Source organism: Parasteatoda tepidariorum, chromosome 11 (genome assembly GCF_982258835.1).
Source record: "Parasteatoda tepidariorum strain Cologne lab strain chromosome 11, Ptep-v5.0, whole genome shotgun sequence".
NCBI lineage: Eukaryota > Metazoa > Arthropoda > Arachnida > Araneae > Theridiidae > Parasteatoda > Parasteatoda tepidariorum.
Window position 1 is genome coordinate 65,842,506 of NC_141765.1, and position 26,381 is coordinate 65,868,886.

The 26,381-nt window shown below is 29.0% G+C and overlaps 2 protein-coding genes across 3 annotated transcripts in view; both read left to right on the plus strand.

Annotated features, from left to right (window-relative positions):
• The first annotated feature begins 5,221 nt into the window (after positions 1-5,221).
• LOC107447907 (uncharacterized) lies at positions 5,222-13,099 on the plus strand. The gene is made up of 4 exons (XM_071187529.2): positions 5,222-5,348; positions 7,803-7,955; positions 10,001-10,244; positions 12,599-13,099. Exons 3-4 carry the CDS (start codon positions 10,011-10,013, stop codon positions 12,779-12,781), a joined length of 417 nt encoding a protein of 138 aa, XP_071043630.1. The 5' UTR covers positions 5,222-5,348; positions 7,803-7,955; positions 10,001-10,010; the 3' UTR covers positions 12,782-13,099.
• A 3,463-nt stretch (positions 13,100-16,562) lies between these two features.
• The window catches only part of LOC107447906 (xylulose kinase), a 29,644-nt gene continuing 19,825 nt past the window's right edge, over positions 16,563-26,381 (plus strand). Inside the window, exons 1-5 of one of the 2 annotated variants that reach the window (XM_043043916.3) lie at positions 16,563-16,777; positions 19,510-19,592; positions 20,439-20,589; positions 23,143-23,229; positions 24,555-24,749. In XM_043043916.3, coding sequence (XP_042899850.2) covers positions 16,727-16,777; positions 19,510-19,592; positions 20,439-20,589; positions 23,143-23,229; positions 24,555-24,749 — 567 coding nt within the window. In that variant the 5' untranslated portion in view covers positions 16,563-16,726. Of the gene's footprint in view, positions 16,778-17,985; positions 18,074-19,509; positions 19,593-20,438; positions 20,590-23,142; positions 23,230-24,554; positions 24,750-26,381 lie in introns of those variants that run through there. The other variant, XM_071187245.2, reaches the window with a different exon arrangement.

The following is a 26,381-nucleotide window of genomic DNA, read 5'->3' on the forward strand; positions in this document are numbered from 1 at the left end:
TAATCTCAAGCATCTATTTATTAAGTTTGTCATCCAGGTCTTGTTTGCATAGAATAGATCCTTTATCACCTCTGCTGGGATTCCATCTAATCCCGGTGATTTGCCCACACCCTGATCTCTTAAGACAGCCTCAATTTCAGCCTCAGTGAATTCAACATCGCTAATATCCGACTCCTCCATAGCAATATTCTCATTTATTGTTTCTCTGAAGTGGTGTTTAATAATATTTTCAATAGACTCTTTCAAATCCATTGCGCTTGTCCCATCTGGCTTTTCCGTGTTAATATTAATCTGCCTTCCCATATTTTTGCCCTTGGCCATTTTGTAGGGGTCTGAGAAGGCGTCCAGTGGAGTAATTCCATTTAATTTAAGTTTTAAGTCCTCTCTCTTTGCATTTCTAATTTCACGTTTATAATCCGCTCTAACTCTTCTGTATGCCATAATCCGTTCATCTCTCTCCGATTGGTTTGTGGCTGACTGATAATATCTTCTGTGAGCTCTAAGCTTCTTTCTAAGTATTTCCAGTTTGGTTGTCCACCAAGATGCTGGCCTCGACACCTGTCTCCTTAATTTAAACCTTGATCTTTTACAGGCTTCAACAATATCATTTGTCACATTTTGGACGAATCCATCCAATTCCTCAGTTTTTACTATTTCCTCTACTTTGAATTTTTTGGTTATCCTATAAAGCCAATATCTCAGATCAAGCCAGTTTAGCTGTTTATAATTGATTCTACGTGTTTTCTTATTATCCTCACTCCTCTCGATGTTCTTATCTTCAATGATCAGGTCAGCCATGATTAGCTGGTGATCCGACATTGTTTCACCCTCATAAACTCTATAATTATCAAGTTCAAAAGTGTTGGTTATGATAATATCAATCCAGCTCATGCCCAAAACAGAAGAATAAGTGGGTGGTGCGGCTGGATCGTTAATAACAGTTAGGTTAAACATACTTAAAAATTCGGTGATTTGATCACCCCTAGCATCACACCGGGGTCCCCATGCCGTTGATTTAGCGTTGACATCTGAGCAAATGAAGATTTTAAAGCTGGAATACTTAGTCAAGATTGACCTCAGAACATTGAGGTTTCCATCCATGCTCTCACTTGGCGACAAGTACATAGAAATAAAAACACAGTCCTGAGACCCAGCCCGAAAGGTCACAGCGCAGATATCACGGGTTATCAAAATTGAGGAATCATTTTTAACATGTTTGTCCATAACGATAGCCGCCCTGGGTCTATCCTCCGAGGCGTAAATCTTAAGGCTGTTAGAAAATTCACTAATCCTCATCTGCTTATTGTAGTAAGGTTCGTTTAAACTAATGAGGTTTAGTCCCAGGGAAGAAATATCGTAGTCCAACTGAATGTTAGCCAGTTTTGAATGATGTAAATTTAAGTGCCCTATTTTACAATTAATTGTTATACCATCGGCCATAGTCAGTGTGCTTGATCTGTAAATTTTTGGCTCTTATGTACTGATAGCACTCTTTGCTGAATGGTGAGTGGCTCACATCCAAGTTTGACTTGTGTTTGTTGTTATTGTTGGCACAATTTATACAATGTGGTCGATTGCGGCATTCATTTACTCTATGATCTGTTGATGAGCAGTTTCTACAGATATCCTGTCTGTTACACTCTTTAGCTAAATGTCCCATGGCTGCGCACCTGAAACACTGCTTGATTCTATAATTTTCCTCAAAGTTATATCGCTTCCAACCTATATTTATTTTATCCTGGTATTTTAAGCAATTAAATGAGTCCGGATCAAGCTCAACAATCCAGTGTTTGTTATTCCTCCGCCCCTTAAGTGGGAATTTTACATTAATTCCCTCATTATTTAGACCCTGATTTTGATTAATTAGGGCTTCTTCTATTTGCTCTCCAGTTATTTCTTCATCCACACCAAAGATAATTATAGATGGTCTTTTCTTTTTGGGCGAACCAAAGCTATATTGTTCATCCAACTTAACCTTTTCCATTTCAAATTTAAGTTTTTCCAGGTCTTCTGAGTTTTCAGTTTCAATGATGACACCCCCATTTTTAATGTTATTGATTCGCTTGACGCCTATCTTTAAGTTTGCGGGGTTTAACTGGTGGACCAAATCAGATTTTGTCTTCTCAGACAATGTCCCATCTACTAGTGGTCTAACGATCATTATATGTTCTCTTCTCCGATTGTCTTGTCCGAAGACTCTTTTCTCATTTGACTTCACAATGTCGGCATAAGTTTTTTCGTTACGCTCCCTCTGTCTACTGCTTTCCTCTATGAGAGGATCAAAGCAGGTTCTATTTAACTCTGAGTATTCATCCAATTTTGCTTTCATTAAAGCTATTTCAGTATCCTGTCTTGCTGTTAAAACAATCAGGTCTGCGAGATGTGCCATGACCATATCTCTATCCCGAGCGCTAATCCTACAATTCATGATCACAGAATGAATTTTGTTTTGTATGGCAATCGCAGGTGAAATTACTGGAAAATGCAAAGAATCCTCATCATCCTCTACTTTGTTGTCCGTAACAACCTCTCCTCCATTTTCTTGACTCATGACCACCAGATCCTCCGGTGATACCGGAGGTACGGATCACCTAACCAACCATCTATCCAGTCTTAATTATATGTCTGAGATTTCATTGGTCAGTCCAACGCAGTTGTTCTATATGTGATGCTATCAAAACTGTCAAAGTCTTCGAGGAGTCAAAATTGTTTAACTTTAAATGACAAAAAACACCTTCAGAGAATCAAATTCAAAGATCAGTTACAGAGAAAATCTCTCTCCTCCGATGCGATTTTCCTTCTGTCATGCACTCAGAGATCAATCAATGATGGTCACAGTTAACAGCCAATGGGACGATCTAGTTCATTCTCAGGTCACATGACCATGGATCAATCATCAATTGTTCCCTCCGATACGATTTCTCTTTCCGTTTCTTCTTCAGTTTCACAAGTAAGGGTTGCAGTTACCAATTAAAAGGGTGATCTAGTTTGCTCTCATGTCATGTGACCATGAGTAGATCATCTATCAATCAATTGCCTTCAGTCAATGTTTGTAAATAATGTTTGTAAACAATGGCCGATACGTATTCAAACCTAGATCTAGTATCAAAGTTAGAAACTCACAGATAATTCAATTCAAAAGCAACTCACCAGTTTATATTTTTCAGCAGTGATAAACTGCCCATCGAGGCACACAAATAATCAAAGTTAATCAACTCAAGCGAAGCATTTACCACAAAAACTGGAAATAAATTTTCCAACGAGAAAGCACGTCAACCAAAGTCGGCACCGATACCAAAAAACCTCATAGAGTAAAAAAAAATTTTTTTTTGGTTAATGGCGGGCACTTGGGTCTATTTCCCATTGGCCTCAGAAATGCCAGAATTGCTACTCTCTTATCGTTATCCAGTGAGATGGCTAAGCCACGGCGGTGGAGTAGCGTCGCCCACGTCATACAACCACAAACCCGTTTATAGGGCGGGTTACATTCACACAATCACACAGAAGAAAGGACACAGAACACAGAGAGATAAAGTAACAAATAAGAAGCACATTTAGAACAGATGATTTTATTGCCCGAGATTCTATGGGTTAATGAATTATATTTAAAAATCTTTTTTTTTTAACCTTTTTTAGTCTGGATGCTTTTTAAAATATGTTTCTTCGTAGATTTTATTTTTTCAGCCAAATTTACAATATCTTCTTTTCAAAATTACATAAAATAACAAATAAGCATATATTTGTAGTTCAGTTGCAAAACTGGCGATCTCCAACACTTAGCAAAAATGTGTTAGGTACCGTCCGCCACCAAAACAGCGGTTGCGGAAATTCAATTTTCTGTTTTGGAATCGACCAATTTAACAACTCACTTTGGAGTTAATCAGTTTTACTTCAAACCAAAACTTAAATTGAATGAAATACTGTACTCTTAAACTTTTGCTAACATAACAGCTGTCATTCGGATTCAACAGTTTTACCAGATGTAAGTTAAACGTTAAGATTGCAAATAGGCAAAAGACTTAAGTTTGATTCAATTGCATTAAACACATATAAAAATCACAGTTTAAATGAACTATATTTGAAATTACTTCGATGTTATATGACCAGGACTTCAAAAAAGTAACGGAAGAAAAATAATTTTTTAAATCACGGTATACTTTAAAACAAATTTTCTGTGGGTTTTTTACTTAATTGAGAAAAAAAAGTTGTTTTCAAAGTTAAAAAACTTATAATAGAGAGGAAGAAGTATAAGAAAAACAACAATTAAGAAATCCATGGATTTGAAATGTTTAAAGAAAAAACCTCTTCACAAACGCGTAAACAAAGAGAAACGCTTGATTAACAGATTCCCTTGTTTTTCGAATTTGTAGGGAATTCATCCACCTTTGCATTTTCCAGTTTTGTTACGGAAATTTAAATTTCTTATAAAATATATAAATCTAAATAAATTTGTTTTAAATTTAACGAGTTCGATTGAGGAGCTATATTCTAGATTTATTTTTAATTTATTCAACAACGTGTAATTTAAGCAGAGGAACAAGATTTTCTGAAATGAATTTCCTGCATTTTTAACAGTGTCTTTCCTAATATGGGTCTATCATTCTTTGCCACAAAATCTAAAAAATTTGAAAATTATTAAAAGGAAAAATCAAGTCTTATGTGGTAGTGTAAAAGTTTAGTTCTACGTTAAATTAACTGTACTTGATATGATATTCAAAGTTTTGGAAAACATAAATTACTTACAAAAATGTTCTTTTTTATTTTAATTTAATGATCTTAATATATTTTATTTCAAACGTTTTTTTTTTCTTTGCTAGTGCATTAATTGCAATTTATAATTTCAAGCATTTGAATTTCAGAAGGACATAAGGAAAATCAATTTTGAAGATTAAATAAACTTTCTTCTACTTATTATTAAGTTATAATTCTTTAAAAAATTTAAAAAATCAGTGTTTAAAGACTGTAAAATTTGCGAGTTTTAGAATTTTCTGACACAGAGACAAAGGTAGACAGTAAATTTGCTGTACTATTTGGTATCCATAGAGTGCATTTTTATTTAAAATTGCTCTGACTCAATTCTGAATAATAAGCAGTAAAAAAAGACATTCCTGTGAAGTATTGACCTCAAGTAGTGTGAGTATGCAAAGTATTACTGATTCACAAACTACTCCGCTCAAACAAAATACAAAAAAATCGTAAGGAATTATTCTTTTATCACATCACGTGGTTAGTATTATTTAAACAGCTGCAAAGTAAGAGCGCAGATGTCGAAATTTCGCATCATTTGTGTTGTGAAATGATTATGAAGTTATTCTGAAGAATGTGAGAATCTGATCTGACAAATCAAGGTATATCTTTTTATATATTAATTATCTTAAAAATAAACTATGCACCTCCTTACTTAACATTTTAAAGTTTATAAGTCTGAAATTTTATTAATTGACTGAACTAAGTTATATTAATTTTCCGAATTTTTATTTTATTTAGATTTTTACATATTTGCATTATTCATGTAAAAAAAAAATGATTTATTATTTTTCGATAGCTAGCTCATCTGACTTACGTTTTACGTGCAGTATATTAAGGTTATTAGTATGTTTAAGCTTAGTCCTTCAAACCATTGAGATTGAGTATTAGCGAAAATCTGATCATTCGATCAAAAGTTATTCAGGGGGCTTTGTTTCTATCTTTTTTTTTCACACTATGCTACTTAAATACTATTTAAATGCTTTTATATAGTTCTTTTCTTTCCCGCTTTTTGGTCAATTATTTTTAGCTGATACGATTTTACTTGATACTATGAAAAAATTTAAGTATGTTACAGTGATTTTGTATTTACTAATTCCAGATAAAGATAGTTATTAGACAAAGTACATTAAACGAAGATACTTCATATATAACTTTAATATTTGTACATAATAGGACGTAAATTGAAAACCTTGTAAAACAATATCGTCTGTTAACAAGTTCGTAATGTCTGTGACCAGATAAAGTAAGAGACTTGACATTTTAACGAACGAAAATTCCGTAAACTAAATAATTCTAAAAAAAATTTAAAATTCTATTTGATTTCGGCTAAAAATTAAAATCATTCAGATGAATAAATAAATATTTTTTTTTTACATATATCACTAATTTTGGTAAAAGACATAACATAGTAAAAAAGCACTAAAAAGCTTTAGTGTCATTAATCAAACTTAGATCATTCGAAATAAACGAATTTCTTAGTGTGGTAACAAACATAACGTCAATTTGCAGAATGTGGTATTTAGTCACACTAAAACATGTATTTTTATTATTTATATTTAATATATTTATATATTATGTTTTATATATTATGTTTTATAATGCATTTTAAAGTATTTAACACAAATATAAAATATAACAGGGTAGAATTTTTTATTTTTGAAAAACGATTTTAAGACAAATATTTTAGATTTTATAATTCAGACAGTTATATTTTCAGTTTCCTAATAACTAAAATATAATTCTTTGAAATTCTATTTTTTTCCAATAATTTTTCTTAACTTGATATTTAATTGTACTCTAAAATTTTAACTGATAATGCTCATAATATTAAGAAAATCAATTAAAGTTTCAGAGCTTTCAACAAAATAAATATTTATCATGCGGATATCAAAGATCTCAAAACTCTAAAAATTACGTAATTTCCATTTTATTTAATTAATTTTATTTATTATTTGAAAAAGCTTTAGATAAAAACTTGATTAAAAAATATGAAAGATTAAATATTTATTTACAACTATATTCAGCAAACCGGCTCAGTTATTACGAATTATGTCTTTCTTGTACATCATGTAGCTAATGTTAACTATCAATAAAACAAATTTCAATAATAACAAAATTTATTTTCGCAACCTAACTATTAACAGGGTGTTCAATAATCACAGCATTTATTATTTATTTAAAATATATTGTCAAAAATAAAGTAAAAAAACTGCACATTGAAAGTCGAAATTAAAACTTAAGTGAGAAAAACTTAAAGATATTAACAAGACTTGAAGAACTAAAACTTGTTTGAATACTGGGGAACTAAGATGAGATTAAAAATTATGATTAGAAACGCCTTCAAGTTTCATCTGGCAATTAAACTGGTCGTGCATGTTTTTAATCCTATTTTACTCAATACTGATTTTCAAAATTTTGAAAATGGGTTTGGTTTCTTCTTGTTGAAAAATCAATTTGCGAATCTTAAAGTGAGTGCTTTTTTACAATATCTTTGAAAAAGATTCTAAAAATATTTATTATGAACAATGAATGCGTAGCATCTTGTACATAAATAAGCAGATTTGCATGGTCTTGATGAAAGAAATTACTTTTAAGGAATATTTCTTAACAGTTCATGTCAATACATTTCGAAATTCTTTTTTTTTTTCGGAAGATATTTTTTCATTCAATTTATTTCTTTCTCAAACTTTTTTAAAGCATTAAGATTTGCAATTAAATAATAATAATAATGAACAACACATTTATAATCAGTTCTTTAGTTGGGTGGAAACACATAGAAACAGTATTTATTGAGTTTTTAAGGAAGCTGTTGAACAATAGTGAGAAATTAGTCAAATATTTATTTTTACCATTTAAATCACAGTTAATAATAAAATTAATTTCCGAAATTTAATAACCACTAACGTGAGCTGCATGTACCCAACAATGTACTAACAAAACGCTTATACAAATTATAAAAATATTTACAGACTATGAATTAAAAAAGTTTTTCCTCTTTAAAATTTTACTTTTGTTGTATTTTTATAAATAATTATTTAAATGATCTTTTACAGGCCTCTTATTTGTCTTAAGCCCGAAAGCATGGCATCACCAATATTTACGATCCTGGGACAATAGTTAATGAATTAATCCTGGAGTTAATTAATTTTTGATTCTTACGTTACTAAATTTTACATGTAAAACATTTTGAAGAATTAACAAAGTATGTAAGTATGACTTAAACTTAATTATTAACCGTTTTTGTTAAGAATTCGATACATTTAGTGTGATTGTAATAATTAATTGAATGTTTCACTTTCCAAGTCCACTTTCTCAATTTTTTTAAATTTTAATTTTAAAGGAAATGAATTTTAATTGAATGTGTTCGAAATGAACTTTATGCATCATAAGTGCCACTAAAAGACAAAAATTTTTACCAATTGAGTAATTTGTTACAGAAGTATTGATTTATTTTTTATCTATACTATAATAAATGTTTTATGCAGTTAATCGAAAGTGAGCCATTCAATTGCAGTAGAACCTCGATTTAACGAAACTCGTCGGACTGGACAAGAAACGTCGTAAATAACGGAAAGTCTCTGTATCAGGGAGACGAAAACTAAACTTTAAATGCTTGCAGATTTAATAATATTTTGTTTAATACCTGAATACAGTCTGAAACTTGTATAATTTATTTAGTAAGGCAGGAAAACTATAAATTATTTTATTGAAGAAAAAAAATCGACATTTTTTTTTCTTCTTAAAGTACAATGAATTTTCCAACATTTCCAAGGCATCAATTTCTCTCTCTGTTTTTCATGTCATTGGAGGATAATTTTCTGTTTGTACTTAGATTTAGGTGAGTCCTATCGTAGACTCAACACTAGAAAGACAGATGGGGCCATTATAGCCCCTCTTATTTTCTGTTGCTCTTTAATTGAAAAACAACTTACTGAGATTATTGAGAGTTTCTGGCTTTTCATAATTTGATCCAATTTAAATAATTATTTAATCATTTATGTGTTACCCTTTTAGAAACGTATATATGTATAAAAATAGAACCTTATATCTAGAATAGTGTAAGATTCCCGACTGTGGTCAGAGTGACCTCAAAAGTATTTAGGTAGATACCCCATAGATAGGTAAGGGTATAAAGGTACCCTTTAGAAGGCATTAGGTACCCAAGATTCATAAGGGAAAAAAAGCAAGAGTATTGTAACATAGCTTCAATTGTCCTTTAAAGAGAAAAGGAAATTCAATTATCTAAGAAACTAATATATACGTTTAATATACGTGTTCCGTTTAATAAAATATTTTAGTTAATCATATCAGATAAAATACCCAATAGTTTCAATGCTCAAGTCTATAATATGCTTGTATTAAATTAATTATAATAACATTTTAAGATTTTGGATGTCTAATTGATCTACACAAAAGCAATCTGGAAAGGGCCTAACTGGCCCTTTCAGTCTTTCTGCTGTTAACTAATATGAAACAAAAAAAATATATTATTTTTAAAAATATAATATGAAACAAAAATACCATGAAAAGACAATCGGGAATTTATAATCATTACTTTTATTTTAATTAATATAAATTTTTATATTTTAATTTGAATTAATAATGAAAATCCTAATTGCGATGGTACGACGGAATTTAGAAAAGGTACTAAATTGAAACATAGCATTTCATTTACCGACTTGAATGAAATTTATCTTAATAAAACAAGAAAATAACTCACTATTGTACAATAATTATATTCAGTTTAGTTAGGGGTTATTATTATTGGTAAAGTGAATTAAAAAAATATCTTATTATTGAAAAAATTGTTTCTTATTATAATTCGTAGTGTTATTTTTTCTGGAGTGTGCCCCCTCAAACATCATGCACCTCCCACGCACCGCGAGGATGCTATTTACGCCACTGACACTAATTGAGGAATAATTTCACTTTTGTACTCATATTTTTCTGTTAAATTTTCGTAAATATTCGTTAAAAATGACTCGGAATGTCGGTATTTCTGGAAAACAACACTAATGGACACTCTAAATACCGGAACTTTTAATTATTGATAAAGGAAAAAAAACGTTAAAAGCGGAAAATCGGTATTCACAATTAACGTTAAATCCGAGTTTGATTAAGCCGTAGTTTTGATAAATGAAATTTTTCATTAGATTTCTATTGTATTTTAGACATTCAAATTCAACATGCATTTAAAAGTTTGAAAGGGTTAAAGTGTTATAAAATTTTATATATTCATTTTCCCCTTTAGACCAAATCTAATGGAAAGTATTTTGATTGCTGTTTGCTCAATATCTGTGGTAGCGTTCATTGTAGTTGGAGGGTTGTTATGCAGCAGAAGAAAGAAACCAACACTCAAAAATTCCATAGTGATAGCTGAAAGTCTACAGCCTGAAGTTCTGTGCAAATCCGTACCCTGTCAACATCCTTATTATAGAGTAATATTTGAATGTAGCAGGCAGAACATTCCAGAAAATAATCTTACAAGGGAAAAGGTATGTATTTTCATCAATTATACCCATAAATTAGCAGTCTAGTCTGCAAGGAAGGGAAAAAATGCCACTTAAGCAGAAGTTCCCTGTTATTATAGAATCTGTTAGTTAATCTATTGAGAAAAAAAAAAGAAAACACACATTTTACTTTTATTGAAAAAAAATTTCTAAATACATCTTTCATTGAAAAAAAATTTTTTTAAAAAATAAATATTTGAAACTTAATTATTAGAATAGTCCTGCTATTTGGTTGATTATAAATCAATAGAGTTGCGCTTCAAAAAGTTATTTACATAATAAGTTTTCTTTGAAAAATAACAAAACAAACTTAAGATAATCCATAGAATAAATGATTATCAGAGGAACTACGCGATGATTTAATACAAGAACAGCTAATATCAAAATTTTGGTAACCAAATTTTTTTAAATAAATTGTAATGCTAGCTTTTAAGGTTAAATGATTTTGTTTCTATAAAGGAAAATTATTGTTCATTTATTAAAAGTATGACTTTTATTGTTCTAGATCATGGGTGTCTAAACTATGACCGTTTGAGGGCCACATTGCAGAGAAAACAAATTTGCTGTGCCACACATACAATATTTTTTCAACAAATTGAAATTAAAATTAACTCTATGTAGTTTAGTTAAAATAAATTAGCATTTTATCATTAATTTTTTATTAATTTGAATTAGATATGTATTGGTACATATTTATTTTAAATTTGTAAAAATTTCGTTTCATTTAGTTTGAATTTCATTAATATGGGGAAAATTTAAATTAATGAGATGAATGAATTTGCTTTTGTTGAACAAGCAAATCGAAATCGGGGTTCAACAGGAGAGGTTGCAATTCTTAGTGCATTTTCAAGATGTTTGTCAGTGATCTTTGACCCATTTCTGTTCTTTGTATGCTTCATTCTTGAAAATAATTGCTCACAAATATACTGCCAAAAGCTGAAGACATTAATAAAGCCCCCCATGATTGTGAAAATTAGAATACTTATAGCGGGGTAGGTAATCTTTATAATACTCCAGTAAAAGAACATTCCCAAATTTTTCTTTCATTTGAATGTCACTTCGCAGTTCAATGCATTTCATTTGAAGATTTAAAGGTACTTTATTTATTTCTGGAGAAAATGGGGTAGAAAATATGTTGAAATACTCGTCATTTTTTCAAAAATCTTGCGATCTACTTTCAAACTCTTGAATTAAATAAAAAATTAACGCAGCATATTTAAAGCAACTCACAGGTTTCTGTCGGAGTTAAAGTATTGAAATGTGTCAATTCTTTTACCTTTATTTGATTGTGTCAAAATTTTAACTTTCTTTCAAACGCTGTTATTGTTTGGAACATATAATGACTATGTATTCATACCTATTTTAGGAAATTGATACAAGAATTAGAAAATTGAAGTACAACGCAATATACTGCATACAAATATAGTAATTCTTCAAAAATTTCGCCTTTAAAATCTCAAGTTATGACTTGTATTTTCCAGAAAAAATACTTCCCCAGTTCATGGTCAGGATTTGGTTTCCATATTTAAAAAAAAATAAATAAATAAAAGTGAACTAGATCCTTACCATTGCGCCCTAAAATGTTTTTATTTAATTTTTTTTGGACAAAATAAGTGTCAACAAATCGATTATATATGAAAAATGCTGCAAACATTCATTTGTTTAATAAAAATGTGTAAATTTAAATATTTTCGTAATTTGCGGTTGGGCCGCATTTCAAAAGCTTTTGGGCCGCACTTTAGACAAACATGTTCTAGATGATAAAAGATATTTTTTTAACTGATTGCAAAATTATATTTGCCACACATTATTGATGGTTAGTTGAAAACTGGGAAATTCATTTAAAAAAAACATTTCTTTTGGAAAATATTAAAGGGGAATTAAAAGTATACCATTCCCCCTTTTAAGGGCAGGTCAGCTACTACAAGATTGATTGTTTTAATAAAGAAAATTCTAGAAGAGGCCTAGATTTGGTGGAAGATATTAATTTCCAGGTAGCATGAGACAGTGCGAAAGAAAAGAAAACATTCCTATTACCCCTCTGGTCCCACGGTTACAAGAAATATTATGAATAAGAAAACATTTGTTATAACATGGCGTATAGTTTATCAGTAGATTTTTTTTAAGAAGTCATTAAAGTTTTTCTATTTTTTTATTTTTCATGCAAGTGGTGTTCTTAGATTGTTCAAATTCAACTGTATTTTTTAAAGAAATAACTGCATGAGAGCTTGCATATGATTCATTCTGTTAGCAACTAAATTACAGAAAACCAACTGAAATATTACACAATATTTTTTACTTTATATTACACAATATTTTTTACTTCATTTTATTTTTAGAATAACGATAGAAATACAAATGATTTCAATGAAACTGAGTGGTTTAAGAACCTCCATTTAACAAGCATTCCTCGGAAAACTAGAAGTGATAGTATGAACTCCAGAAGATCAAGTTTAGCTGAGCATGTTGGAACCCATTCTAAAAATAGAACTTTCTCTACCAGTTTGAATCAGTGTGTGTAAATATATTGATGTCCTGCTCTGCCGTGCAATAGAAAATTCAGCATAACTGACAAAAAATTCAAACTAAATATTTGGTATTTTTGTGTTGATAAGCTACGTATTACAACGAAAAAAAAAATCAAAAATTATTTTTTTAATCAATTTTCTGAATTTCTATTGGAAGGCAATGGAAGATAGTTAACAAGCTGCTTTGCTTGAAATCTATTGTGAAGCATTTACGTCGTTTTTTCAATTGCATGGCAGTGTAATAAATATATTATTATGAGGAAACTATTTCGATGTGAAGTTTTTTAATAAAATGTTAAATTCTTTAACAAATATGTATAGTTAGATTTTCATTATGATAAAATCAGCAATTATTTCAAGACAATAACTTGTGATCATATACATGTAGATACAAGGTGTTCTATATTAACAATCTCTTATACATATTTTTAAAATCTTTTTTTTTTTAAATTAAGCTTAACAACTAAGGGTTGCAAATTAATATTTAAATCAGAACTTAATATATTTTCAAATTAGATGAGATTTCCGTATCGTGATCTGTGGCAGATCAATCGCCAACGCCAAGTCTTGGTAACTTCCGGGCAACGGCTAGCGAGAAACTAAAAATAACACCATAGAAAGGGACCAACTCGAAAGGTATAATTCGCAACCACCCCCGGGAAAACATCTACATGTTCTTTTTTAAAAAAATTCTCAAGTTTAAAATCCATTTGGCACCTTGGCGATTGTAGTTGGCGCCCAGATCACGATACGGGAATATCTCCCACGTAGAAACCACCAGGCAGACCTATAGAAGTTTTTTGTTTTTTTATTTGTAAGTTTAAAATCCATTTGCCGTCTTGGCGATTGTAGTTGACGTGATAGATTTGGAAATATCCCCGATAAACAAAATAAGAAAAGAATTTACAAATCATAAAATTGTGATCTATAGGAAATCATAATAACTTCTAATTAAAAGAGCCCAATGTAGTTTTTGGCTGGAAAAAATCTAATTCCATAGTTTCATAAGTCCCACAGTGGACTGATCGTTAAGACACGGTTTCCAGCAGATCACCGAAGTCAAGCATCACTGGCTACGGTCAGTGTGCGGGTGGGTGACCACTTGGATAAGTCTGCGTAGGGACCGAGGATGTGCGGTATTGATCCTCGTTAAACTATGCTACCGTAAAGTGCTCTACTTCACGTGCAGGTCGTCGGGCTACCGAAGCGGAGGCGCCACCCCCTCTGCAGAGGATCAAAATTGTGATGGCATGTCTTCGGATCATCCTGCAGGATGTTTCCATTTGTGCAGCTCTAGTGCGACGTAAATTAACTACAACAAATAATTTCATACAATTTATTTGGGAGTTCTTTTCTTTTTTAGAAATTTTGGATCGAACAGTTCTTAATTTTTAAAGTAAAAAAAGGATAAAAGAAATTAACTGAAACATATTAATTTAGTCTAAAACTAACAGGATTTACTTACGAAAGCAACAATTAACAATAATTCTGCTAAAAGCAGCTGTTATATAATTAAAAACAAAATATAGTAATAAAACATCATTTTCCTGCTGCTTATTGGTTATTGCAATTATATAAATTTTCAGGCTTGTGTGCTCAAAATAGGCTTATAAACCTTCGTCAAGTAGAGGAGGACAGATAGCACAATAGGAGAGACAGCACCAAGTAGTACTCTCCTGCTGCTTATTTCTCCAAAGTCCTTTTCTTTAATAATTGAAGTAGACTGATAAGCCCAGAATAATACTTTTTTTTTAAAAGCTGTTCCATAAATTAAGCAAAAATAAGCCAGCAGTGGCTTTCTAACCGAAAATACATAGAATCGAGTGACAACGTTCCATCTTCGGCAGAGACATGTGATACAAGACGAACAACTCACTTCCGTTTGGTTTCTTAATTTGATAGATGATTGCTACACTCCGATGGTGGCGCTAGAAACAGGACAAGTCTCGATTTTCGCGAAATTTTTCAAGTCTTAGCAAGGCTATCAAAGACTCCCACTGCTTAATTTTTTCATTCAACAGACATTTAAATAACGTAAGAGCTAAATTCTAATGGGTATATTATCAATACTTTTTAAAAATACCATGTCAAGTTCTATTTTATTTATTTGTCATTTTTTTATTGTACGAGGAATTTAAAGTTGATAAAAATCGAGCCTACAAACCTAGAGGCTGGGGATTCAATCCCCAGTGGTACACGGGAGCATTTATTTCACACTATCTTTTAAAGAATATTTCAAACTTATAACTCAAGTATTACACACCTATTTCATGTTTATACATTTATTTAAATTTTTCATTGCAAATTTACTTAGTAATATATTTGAAAAAATGCATTTAATTTAAATTTTTATAACGAAAATCATAGAATAATTTTAAATCAAAAATTTTTTCACATATATTATTCAGTACTTATGACGTAATTTAACTTTGAATTTGCAACTGCTGTTTATTTTCGTAATTTAATAAAATGAAAGATAATTTCATAAAAACAAATTTAATAAAATTTAATAATGACTTATCCTAGTAAAACAACCGTATGGTATCCGATTGTATTTCATAATTTATCCATCATGTTATGTTTTACTTTTATTCATTTATTTTTTAGTGAAAGGAATCCAGTTTTAATTAACTATTTTATTAATGAGCGAATTTTTTATAAATATGTATTATTCACAGTTTTGCTTTGTAGTAATAGGTTTCAATATTTTACCTAAATCAGAGTAATATAACACATTTGAATGCGAATTATAATGAGATGATATTCAATTGATGAATTTCAAAATTATTACTATTGAAATATTTTTGTTTTTCCAGGTATTTTTTAAAATTAAAGTATAAAATTTTCTCTCCCATATTTGCTTTGTAAAAAATGCTGGTAGATACTTACGAAAAGAAGAGTAATTAAAACTTATTTCTCTTATCTCAAATAAAGAATTTATTTTGAAATTTCTAATTTAAAAAAAAATGGGATTTTCCTTTAATATTCTGTTCCTTTTTCCTTTCTTTCTCTCTCTCTCTTATAAAAAAAACTATTTCAATGATGATAGAGTTACAAAAAAGGTAATTTTTACATTCGATACTCTTTAAAGGTACGGTTCACTACTTTTATTTACGTCGCAGTAGAGTTGCACAATAGGCTATAGTTGATGGTCTGTAAAAGATCCCTCAGAATGATCCGGAGACTACATGCATATGTTATATCCTGTTTTACAGGAAGGACATAATAACACACCATCCATTTATCCTTAGAATGTAATTTTGACCTGAACCAGAACCATAGCACGATGCAATCTCCGATCCAGTACCCCCAGAAATTTTGATTTATTCTGGGAACTTGGAAGACTTACTGACCCTAACAGATTTAGAGTGTATCAGTCACCATTTCGTACACGGGGAGTCATCGGCCGACGGAGATAATCGAACTTACGATTTCTCGGACACGGTCCTAACGCCCTACCACTCAGGCTATCCCAGTCATATACTCTTTGAAGAAAAAAAAAGAATCTTATATTTAATAATTGTCACTAGATGACAGTATCATCACGAGCAGGCTTTTTCATGTCAATCATACAGACAAGAAGAGATGCATTTTCTCCTACTCCCCTTTGGTCTTAATCATAAAACTCACTAGATGGCGGGTCAAGCGTTGACTAACGAAATTGTAACCCGAATGGTTTCAACTGAGCGTAGGTAATCAACTGAATCAGTTGAAATCAGTGCCATTTTATAATACATTTTATAAATACTGAATAAACTCGTTGATTTGTTTCTCCGCGATTTGATTAATGGCAACCTGATGTCGTCTGGATTTGTTTTGGATTTGTCTTGGGGTTTCGTTAACAGGTTGTTAACCTCTGACTCAAGAAACTACATGTGAAGTCTGGGGTATTTCTTATCGTTTTGTTATGATAAAAAAATATTTTTAAAATTCTTAATTATGATGGACGAAGCTAAATCTTACCTGGGACTTGATTTCAGTACTCAGCAGGTATTATTTTTTATGTATCATCTTTAAGAAATTAAAAATTTTAAGTTTCATTTATTGTATTCAAAGTTCTTGATTATAATTTTTAAATGCATTATTCCTTAAATTTCTATGTATTGTTCTTGCATTTCTGCTTTATCCTTACTATAATGTGTTTCTTAAATTCTTAGTGCTGTCTTAATATGAAATGTACTGAAGGAAGTACTTTTACTGCTTTGTTGTTCTCTGCTGTTAACCTACTAATATTCACTTCGTTGACTATTACATTGGTGTTATTTCTCTATCGTAATCTGTCACGCCAGTTACAATCACCAAGGCGCCAAATGGATTTCAAACTTCGTTCATAATACCGTTTAAAATTTAAATAAACTTAATTTGTAAAAATATTTGTATACAGTTGACTATCAATATAGGGACCCCAGTAGTCCAAGCAAAACTGGACGTTATAACGTGAGAGTGCTGTTTCATGACTACATAAAATTAAGGAAAATATATACTTATATTTCATAAATACTTGACTTATTTTGGCAAAAATATGCTGCACTTTACTGATTAATATGCAGTTTCTTATGTCAATAAAGTACAAGTATTTATTATAACACATTAGAAGTTAAAAATACTTTAAATTTTTTTTCAAATTATATCTTTTATTATTGTGCATTGAATTAAGTCTGTAATTCAGTGCTTTTTGTAGATTTTTAATTTTGCTTCACAAGAAGGTTGTCATGAAATAAGAAAACTTTATGCTTCTCCCTTAAAAATTAAATCACTTTTTTTAAAATTAAATCATAAAAAAAATTAAACCACTTTTTTAAACAAAGTGCTTTTTTAAAACCTTATTAATTGCGAATAATTATTTACCTTTAAAATTTTTAATTTCTACTCTTAGTGGTACACTGGTTAGGAGTAGCCACTTTCTCTAAATAACATATGTTCAGAGAATTAAGCGAAACTAACACAAAGAAGAATGCTAATTATACCATGCATTTTAACTCCAAAATAAATCACCTCTTTCAACACCAAAATGAGTGAATGAAATTTTCAAAGAAGAAAAATATGATCAATGAATACATTGTACCTCTTAAAAGGTTATGATTATACAGGAAACTCTGATTTCTGAATCACGGTACAATAAGTATACACTTTAAATTCTTTAATGGTAAGTAATTGATATTTCAAAATTCTTTTGACCATAGATAACACCAAGACCTCCTAGGTTAAGAATAGGTGATCCTGTCACTCTTCATGCATTCATAGAGATTTCAAGATGTTTAATATTTATTGAAGCTACAAAATTTGGTATGCGGTAACATTTTTTGGTTTTCTTCACCATTTTGCAAAGTTATAAGATAAATAAGCTGTCACCGCAGGCATTTTTTCTCCCCGTAGGTTATTTTTAATTAATGACATGCTCTGAGTTTTATTTTGAAAGCTTGTATTTTTTTTTCTCTAATTATTTTGGCTTATTTAATCAAATAGTATCTTAACAAAAGAAAATTATATGTTGGCAGTTTTCAAAACTTTTGAACCAATGTGTCTTATTTGGGAGATATATGTATGTTGCATATCAAGTGTATCAAGACATTTTTAAACTAAATACCTGCCCACTTTTAAGAATTTCGAAGAAAAATGGAAAGTTATAAAATTAGCAGTCCCTGTATATCCGATTATAAATGATGTTGTACACCTTGAAATAATTGCTAGAGATGGCAATGAAGATCAAGTTAATGAAGAATTATGCTGACTCTGACTAGGACAACTAAGGTATAGGATATTCTTACTTCATTTATAAAGTATTTAGAAAAGGAAACTAGTATTAATATAAGATAAATTATTTTATATAACTACTGATGTAATGGTTAGCAAGGAAAGAAGATTTGTCAAATTTAAAAATCATAATATTAAACTTCCATGACATAATATATGCAGAATTTACTTGCTAAAATTTAGTCACTCTGCTTAATTTCCGAAATGAACACTGTTGTTAAAATAGCTAATTTAACCTTATTCTTCATTAATACACAGGCAAATAAAAACTCTTTTAAAAGAAATAGAAAGATAATATGTATATCCTTTTACACGTTCATGTCCATTGGTTTAGTTGAGGTAATATCTTCAATAAGTTTTTGTAATGCGAAAAACAGGCAACGGAGTAATGATTTTCTTAGTGAGAAAAAAGCTATGTACTATCTATATTATAAGTTTCAATTTTTTATTTAACTGTATGGAAAAAAATGCTTAGATTTTGTGTTTATTATTTTAATAAATTTATTTGAAAGATACTTGATGCATAATGTATGTATAATTTTAATTTTTTATTAAAGTAAAGTTGATCTTATCTTGTCTAAAAGTTATATATTATATTGTTTATTTTTATATTTATTTCTATCCTTAAATGGTACTTAATTAATATATTATAATACTCTCAATCTATATTCATTACCTCTTCTCTGTAAGTCTTATTGTTTCAAATATTTTTTACTGTGTGGCATCCTTGTCTATAACAATCAAATGGGCACTGCACTATGTTATTTTTTAGTTTCTTGCATGCCGTTGCCTAATTACTATCAAAATGTGACAAGGATTTTGATGCAGCATCCTGACTGGAAATATTTCCAGCTCTATAAAGAGATAGAGAAAACTGTAGAGTTATCTTAAAAATTTATTAACTTATGTGACTATTTATATTATACTTTAAAGAAAGAGTGAATGATGTACTTTTAATTTGTTTTCAGCTGAAAGCTATAGTGGTAAATGATGAATTGCAAGTTACACATCAATCTGCTGTAAATTTTGATTTAGACCTTCCAGAATTCAGGTACTTTTATTTTCACTGTAATTTTATTCTTTGTAACTTTGCATTTACATTAAAAGGATCATATTGAAGCTTCAATTCATTTTATAAAGAAAAATATTAGAGTTGAAGCTGAAAACATAAGTCATTCACAAACTGATAAAGATGGGACTATCAGAAACGCATAGCTTTTAAATAGAATGCAAGCATTCTAAAACAAAGGAATAAAAATCCAGCTGCTCATAAGCAGGCATAGATACTTTTATAAGAATTAAGCTGGTATGTTCACATTTTTTAATGACTTATGAATGCAATTTAAAAATAATTTTTTTTAATTTTTTACTTAATAGAAAGGTCTTAGTTTTGCATAAGAATTTTACTCTTAAAAATAGTGCAATTTACCTCACTTGCATTTATCCTAATTGTAATAAATTTTTCTACTTATAAAGTTTTGATATTCCTCATCTCTATTAGTTGTAAAATCATAATTTATAATTTTAGTAAACATAAACATTTTTAATTGTATATAATATAGCAGTAGTAGCAGCCTAGAAAATTTAGGCAAGATAGTGATTAAAAGTTTTGATACAAGAGAAATAGCATATTTAAGTTTAGTCTCTTAAACCATTCTTTGTGCCTTTAAGTTGAGGTCATGCTTAGATATTTTTTTGTCAGCATGTGTACTTTTATCATTGTTCACTCCTGGTTAAAATGACAACAAAAAACACATTTCAAAAGTATGTCAGTTGCATGAAATTTTTTGAAACACCATAATTTAAAAAGAAAAAACGCTTTTGCTTCATATAGCTTTTGATATTTTTTTTGCCTGAATATTTTTAATTTTTATTTATAATAATGTTTCCTTTTTAGGACTCATGGTGGTGTTATAGCTCATGAGGATAAATTGTCTGTATGTGCCCCAACAATAATGTGGGTAAAAGCATTAGATATGCTTCTGGAGCGATTAAAACTTGAAGGATTAGATTTTTCAACTGTGGTGTCATTATCAGGGGCTGCTCAGGTAAATTCAATGCTAATTTTACTATTTGTGAAGATAGTTGAAGTTTATTTCAATTATTCTAGATTTAATATAGAATGATTTATTAGACGTAAACTATTAAACATTAGAACAACATTAACTGTATATTGACTTCACAAAACTATTATTTAAATTTGCTAAGCATTTCCTAATAAAAGAAATGTCAGATTCATATCAACTTTTTAGCCTGGACAACAGTTTTGCAACTACTCAGTCAAAATTTCCCCAAAGTCTCTCTCCCAAAATATAATTACATAAAAATAACTCACTTAACATGGTATTCAGAAGTTATGTATATACAGAAGAGAACCAATTAACCGGGATGCTCGGGACCATCGCTATCCCGGATGTCTGAATTTCCCGGTTTTCTGGATAAGTCAAAAGTGCCGTTAATAGATGTTTTAATCAAGCCCAAATAACAAGGAAAAAGTTAAACATATTTAAAAATAGGGAAAAAACTAAAAGATCTCCTAAATTAAAAAAAATGGTAGAAAAATAACATTTAAAAGGATAAAAACATTTGCAAATTTAGACAAGAAAAACAAGTTTAAAAAATACAAAATTTGCATATTTATTTTTTGATAATAATTAAAATCCCCAAATTAACTAAAATAAAACAAAACCAATAATTAAAAGACGAAATATATTTCATACCTAATTATACTGGCGGGGGAGGATGAAAAGAAAACTTATTAATCTAAATAAAAACAACACTTGAAAATTATGGAATGTAAACGATATTTAAAAAAGGCACTTACATAAGTATTAAAATCTCGAAGAGACAGGATATAAGATAAACGGAATTAGAAAAAACTTAATAATAAAATTTATGAATAAAAAGAATTAATTTATTGAGTACGAAATTTATCCTAAAAGAAAAAAAAATGCAGTGAAATCAGAAAAACGGAATCAAAATTTAAGAAAAAAAAAAAACTCTTTATAAAATAATCGCTTGCTTTTATTAACAAATAATTATATGCTTAAATTAATAAGCAATCTTCTCCTTTTAGTTTATTTTTTTATTAAAAGACTATTTTTAACGAAAGCAGATGTGATTGCACATCAAGAAAAACTTGCTAATGATATCGCATTTATAAGAAATCAGAATTTATTCAACAAAAAAATATTGTTTTGTTAATTGATGTCAAATGGATGAATATAACTGTTGATTAAATAATGCATTATTCGAAATAATAAAACAATTCACCATAATAAATAACAAAACTGAGTAACTAAAGTGGATGATTTAAAATAAATCTCACATTTCACCTTTAAAATCAATACTCTTAGCCAGATGTTTCAAGTTCTTTAACTCATTCATTGCTATGCCTATGCAATGCATTTTCCCCACCCCCTCGTAAATCAAAGAGAAAACGAAATCAGCTTGCCACTCCTTTAAGTTTGATTGATGGCAGCTTATCAGAAAAAGAAAATAAACACAGGAGAAAATAAAACATTTGTCCCTTCCCTGCCCCCTCTGGATCTAATGATCTTCAAGGTCATGGGAAGAATTGAAGTTCCTCTGGGCAAGTGAGGAGAAGAATTCCCCCCTTTCCCTCTACTCAACTTTAAGGATGAGTCAAATTTCCGCTTTTTAAAATTTTTTTTATAATCATTATAGTACTTTAAAATAGCGGGAAAACCAAGCAAAATTCTTCCCGGTTATCTGGATAACGGATAAATGGTTCTCTACTGTATTATGTTTTAAACCATACAATTTTCCCATAGGGCATAATTTCTAATTTTTTAGAATTTATCATCTAATCCAAAATTTCTCTATGGATACAATGGATACCCAATACTATTTTGAAGGGAAAAAGTTTTATTCAGATGTCCAGCATCTTTATAAAAGTTTCCATTAGCAATGTGTAGCTTATAATTTCAACGGCAGTTACTTAATAACTTTATCTATATCAAACTAATATTCTTTGACAAAATTACTGCTATTTTTCATAAACACTTCAGTCAATCAGACTTGAAAAACTTCAAGTAACAATAACATTTAATGTCATCAAAATTCATAAATTAAATCACTTTAAAAAATACTATGTAGAAATATAAAACATCAAAATAAAGATAAACATCATTAACATGTCTTTTTAGTTTTATTTAGCAAATATCATTTTTCTTAAGAAATGTGATTAATTAAAAGTTGAATTACAATTTGATACATAAATTTGATTGTAAAATGATTGATTATAAAAACAAAAATGGATGCATGACAGTTATATCACATGACAGTTATTTATTTATAACTCTATAACATTGCAGATTACTTTTTGTCCTAGGTTGTAAAAGTTATGTTTATTCAATCTTTCTCTCATATTTTATGGTTTACATATATTTATGATTTCTGGAATTGTATTTCCATTTTTTTATACTCAATTTATTTTTTACTCCTATTATTAAATATCCTATAATTTAGTGCCTTAAACATCTATATATCAAAAACATAAACTTCTGTTAAAGGATGCAATGAAACTCATATATCATACTTGCCTTATCTCTCTTGGTTATTTTTTGTTATTTAATTAGCAACATGGAAGTGTGTACTGGAAGCGGGGAGCTGAAGAGATACTCAGCAAAACATCTCCTGAAAAATTCTTGCATGAACAACTTCAGGTATGACTTTATTACATATTTTTTATATTTATGTTCATGACTTACATGGCAGTTTTTCATAGTGTGAATGAGAAAAAAGTTATTTAAGTTTTTTTTAGTAAGTGTTATTCTAACCAGTCAAATAATATGAGCTATAAAACCTTTAAAAAAATTTTATTTGAAATTTTCATTTCTCAGAAACTATTTGACCAATTACCCTTCCTTTGAATTTCGGGTCTTGTTATTTAAAGCATTATTATTGAAAATTATACAAAAAATGCATACCATTCTATACCAAAATTTTATGATCAAATAATAAATAGTTATATAGAAATGAAACTACTTTTGGACAAGTTTTACAGTTGTGACCAAAAGTTTTTTTAATTTCTTCAAATATGAAAGAATTCCTGAGATGTGAATTAAATATTAAGAGAAGGGAAATTTTTATCATAAATAAATAACTATTATCATATTTTCAACTCTATAAATTATTAAGCTATCAAAACTAAACTTTTCCAAATAGAAGCAGCATTTTCATCTTTAGAAGTTCAAAAATATAATATTCTATTGCATTAAGATTTTCTACTAAGCAAGATTAACAAAATATATTATCATTAATTGAAATTTTGCAAGAGTTATATTGAACTAAACCAAATTAAATGGATAAAATTTAAATTTAAGTAATAAGCAGAGAATCACATTATAGATAGTAAATAGGCTCTGAAATCATATTTTATGCTTAAGAGGCCCTGCCCTAGAAAAATATGAGCTTACTCTAAGAGGTAGACAAAATCGAAAAATATTTTGAGATAAAATTTTGATTACATCAAATAAGCTTAATAATGTAAAAAATTATAAAATTTCTGTTTAATAAAAATTCCGCAGTTTAGTGTTAGGAAAGGAAAATTTATTTCTTTTGTTAAAAACATTTATTTGAGGATAAGTTAGATCAAGTAAAAAAATCAGAGGAATAATTACAGTTAATAGATCAGGATTAATTTTTTGTAAATTTTGAACTTGCTAGAAAATTTAGATAATTAAAAGTAATAAAAGCACATATAAAATGAAAAGTATTACAAATTTAAATTACTTGTTTTAAAGAAATGCAAAAAATAAAGCTAACCAATATGCAAATATTTAGTTTAAAAATAAATTGCTGAAGCCAGTGGGTTACAAAAAATTTTTTATCATTGAATTATTTTAATCATTGTATAATGAACTAAAATGCATTCATTACATATTTTTAGAAAACAACAATTATATAAACAAATCATTTAAAATTAAGAAAATATCTTGCAATAAACTATTTATTTCATGAAGCTTAAATGCTCTATTTTTCCATTTAGGGATGTTTTAGTTTAAGAGATTCGCCTGTGTGGATGGATTCCAGTACTGGTACTCAATGTTCTGAATTAGAATTAGCAGTTGGAGGACCGTTAGCTTTGGCAAAGTTAACAGGTTCTCGTGCTTTTGAGAGATTTACTGGAAACCAAATTGCTAAACTTTTTCAAACAAGGCCTGATGCTTATAACAATACTGAAGTAGGGTTATTTCTCTTAGTTTTCTAGTTGCTTAATTTATGATAAAAAACTTTAAAAGCTATGATACAATGCATATTGTTAGAAGTCTGAAAGATAAACTCGATTTGTTATATTTTTTTCATAATTAAAAGGTTTTTTATTTAATATAAAAAAAATTTGAATATGATTGTAATGCAGTTTTTACTTCGAAAAAAATAATTATTTCAATTAAAGAATTATTTGAAAAAGACAATATTTTCAACTTTATAGTACATTTTTCTGGATTCACAATAATTATTTTTGTTAGAAACAGTGTAATGCAGAAATTTTGTAATAATTTTAAATGCAGAAATATAAGGAAGAGAATATAATATGCTGAAATATAATAAATAATATATATGCATGATCTTGGGAAACATACTCGATAATAATATTGTGTGTTTTAAGCTTTTATATTCTAGTTTTATCCCATTGTTTGATTTGTGAATTTCACTCACAATATTTAAAAAGATACCCTGAAAAGTTAGAATATAATATTTTGTGAAGGCAAATCTAAATCTTGGTGCTCTATCACTTGGAGCTTGTATTATGATTTGGTCCTGCACGAAAATCTATGTTATATTCACCATTTTTGAATAACAATTTTAACATCAGAAATAAGACTGGAAACAATGACTAAAGCCATTAAAATTGTTTTTATATTGATAATTCTCAGTTTTTGATAACATAAGTAAAAACAGATCATTCAAAAATACTTTTCTTCCAGACTCTCTTTTTCTATAGTCACGTGAGGTTAAGTGTAAAGTTTAGTAGTAAAAACATTATGATATAATATGACCTGTGTATATTAGCACATTGTTTACTGGTAAGGCGTTAACTCGTCTTTTCGAACCCTAATATTGTTGACAGATGATGACTTTACACTTGCATTATCTATTTCAACTTATGAAACCAATTTTAAATTTATTAGAGTTTGTTTAAAATGTTTTACTTTACTCCATATTCAATTAGGAAATACTATTCACTGTCATCACTTAATTTCCGTGTTAAATTGCCGGTCAACAAAGTGGTTCAATTAGAATGTTTTTCTTGACTCCATATTCAATTAGGAAATAATAGTCATTGTAATGACTTAGTTTCCATGTAAGATTGCCAGTCAACAAATTGTTAAAAAAAATCATCTTTCTTATTTCAAGGTTTTATGGCAATAGGGCCTTTTATATGTACTTATGATTATTATGATTCTGAACTTCTTGTGTTAATTTTCTCTGAATTTCTCATTTATGAGTATTCTTGATGTGCTTCTTGAATTTTTATCTTTAGTTTAATATTTGCTTCATATTTGAGCACTATAATTATTGTTAGATTTGTTATATATCTGTTGAAATAATAAAGTATCTAGTTTGAGGAAATTTTACTAATAATATAACAACAATATGTATATTTTACTTTACCGTTGCCAATTTAAATTTTAAAATTGAATGTTGTAATATTTAGTTAGCAAGTTTATTTTAATTTAAAAAAATTGTTTGCTAATTTTATCTCCAAGATTCAAACTTTTTATTTTTTTGCTAACCATATTTAAATCATTCAATTTTAAATTAGATTCATATTAATGATTTATCCTAATTAAGATAATTTAGTTTTTATTAT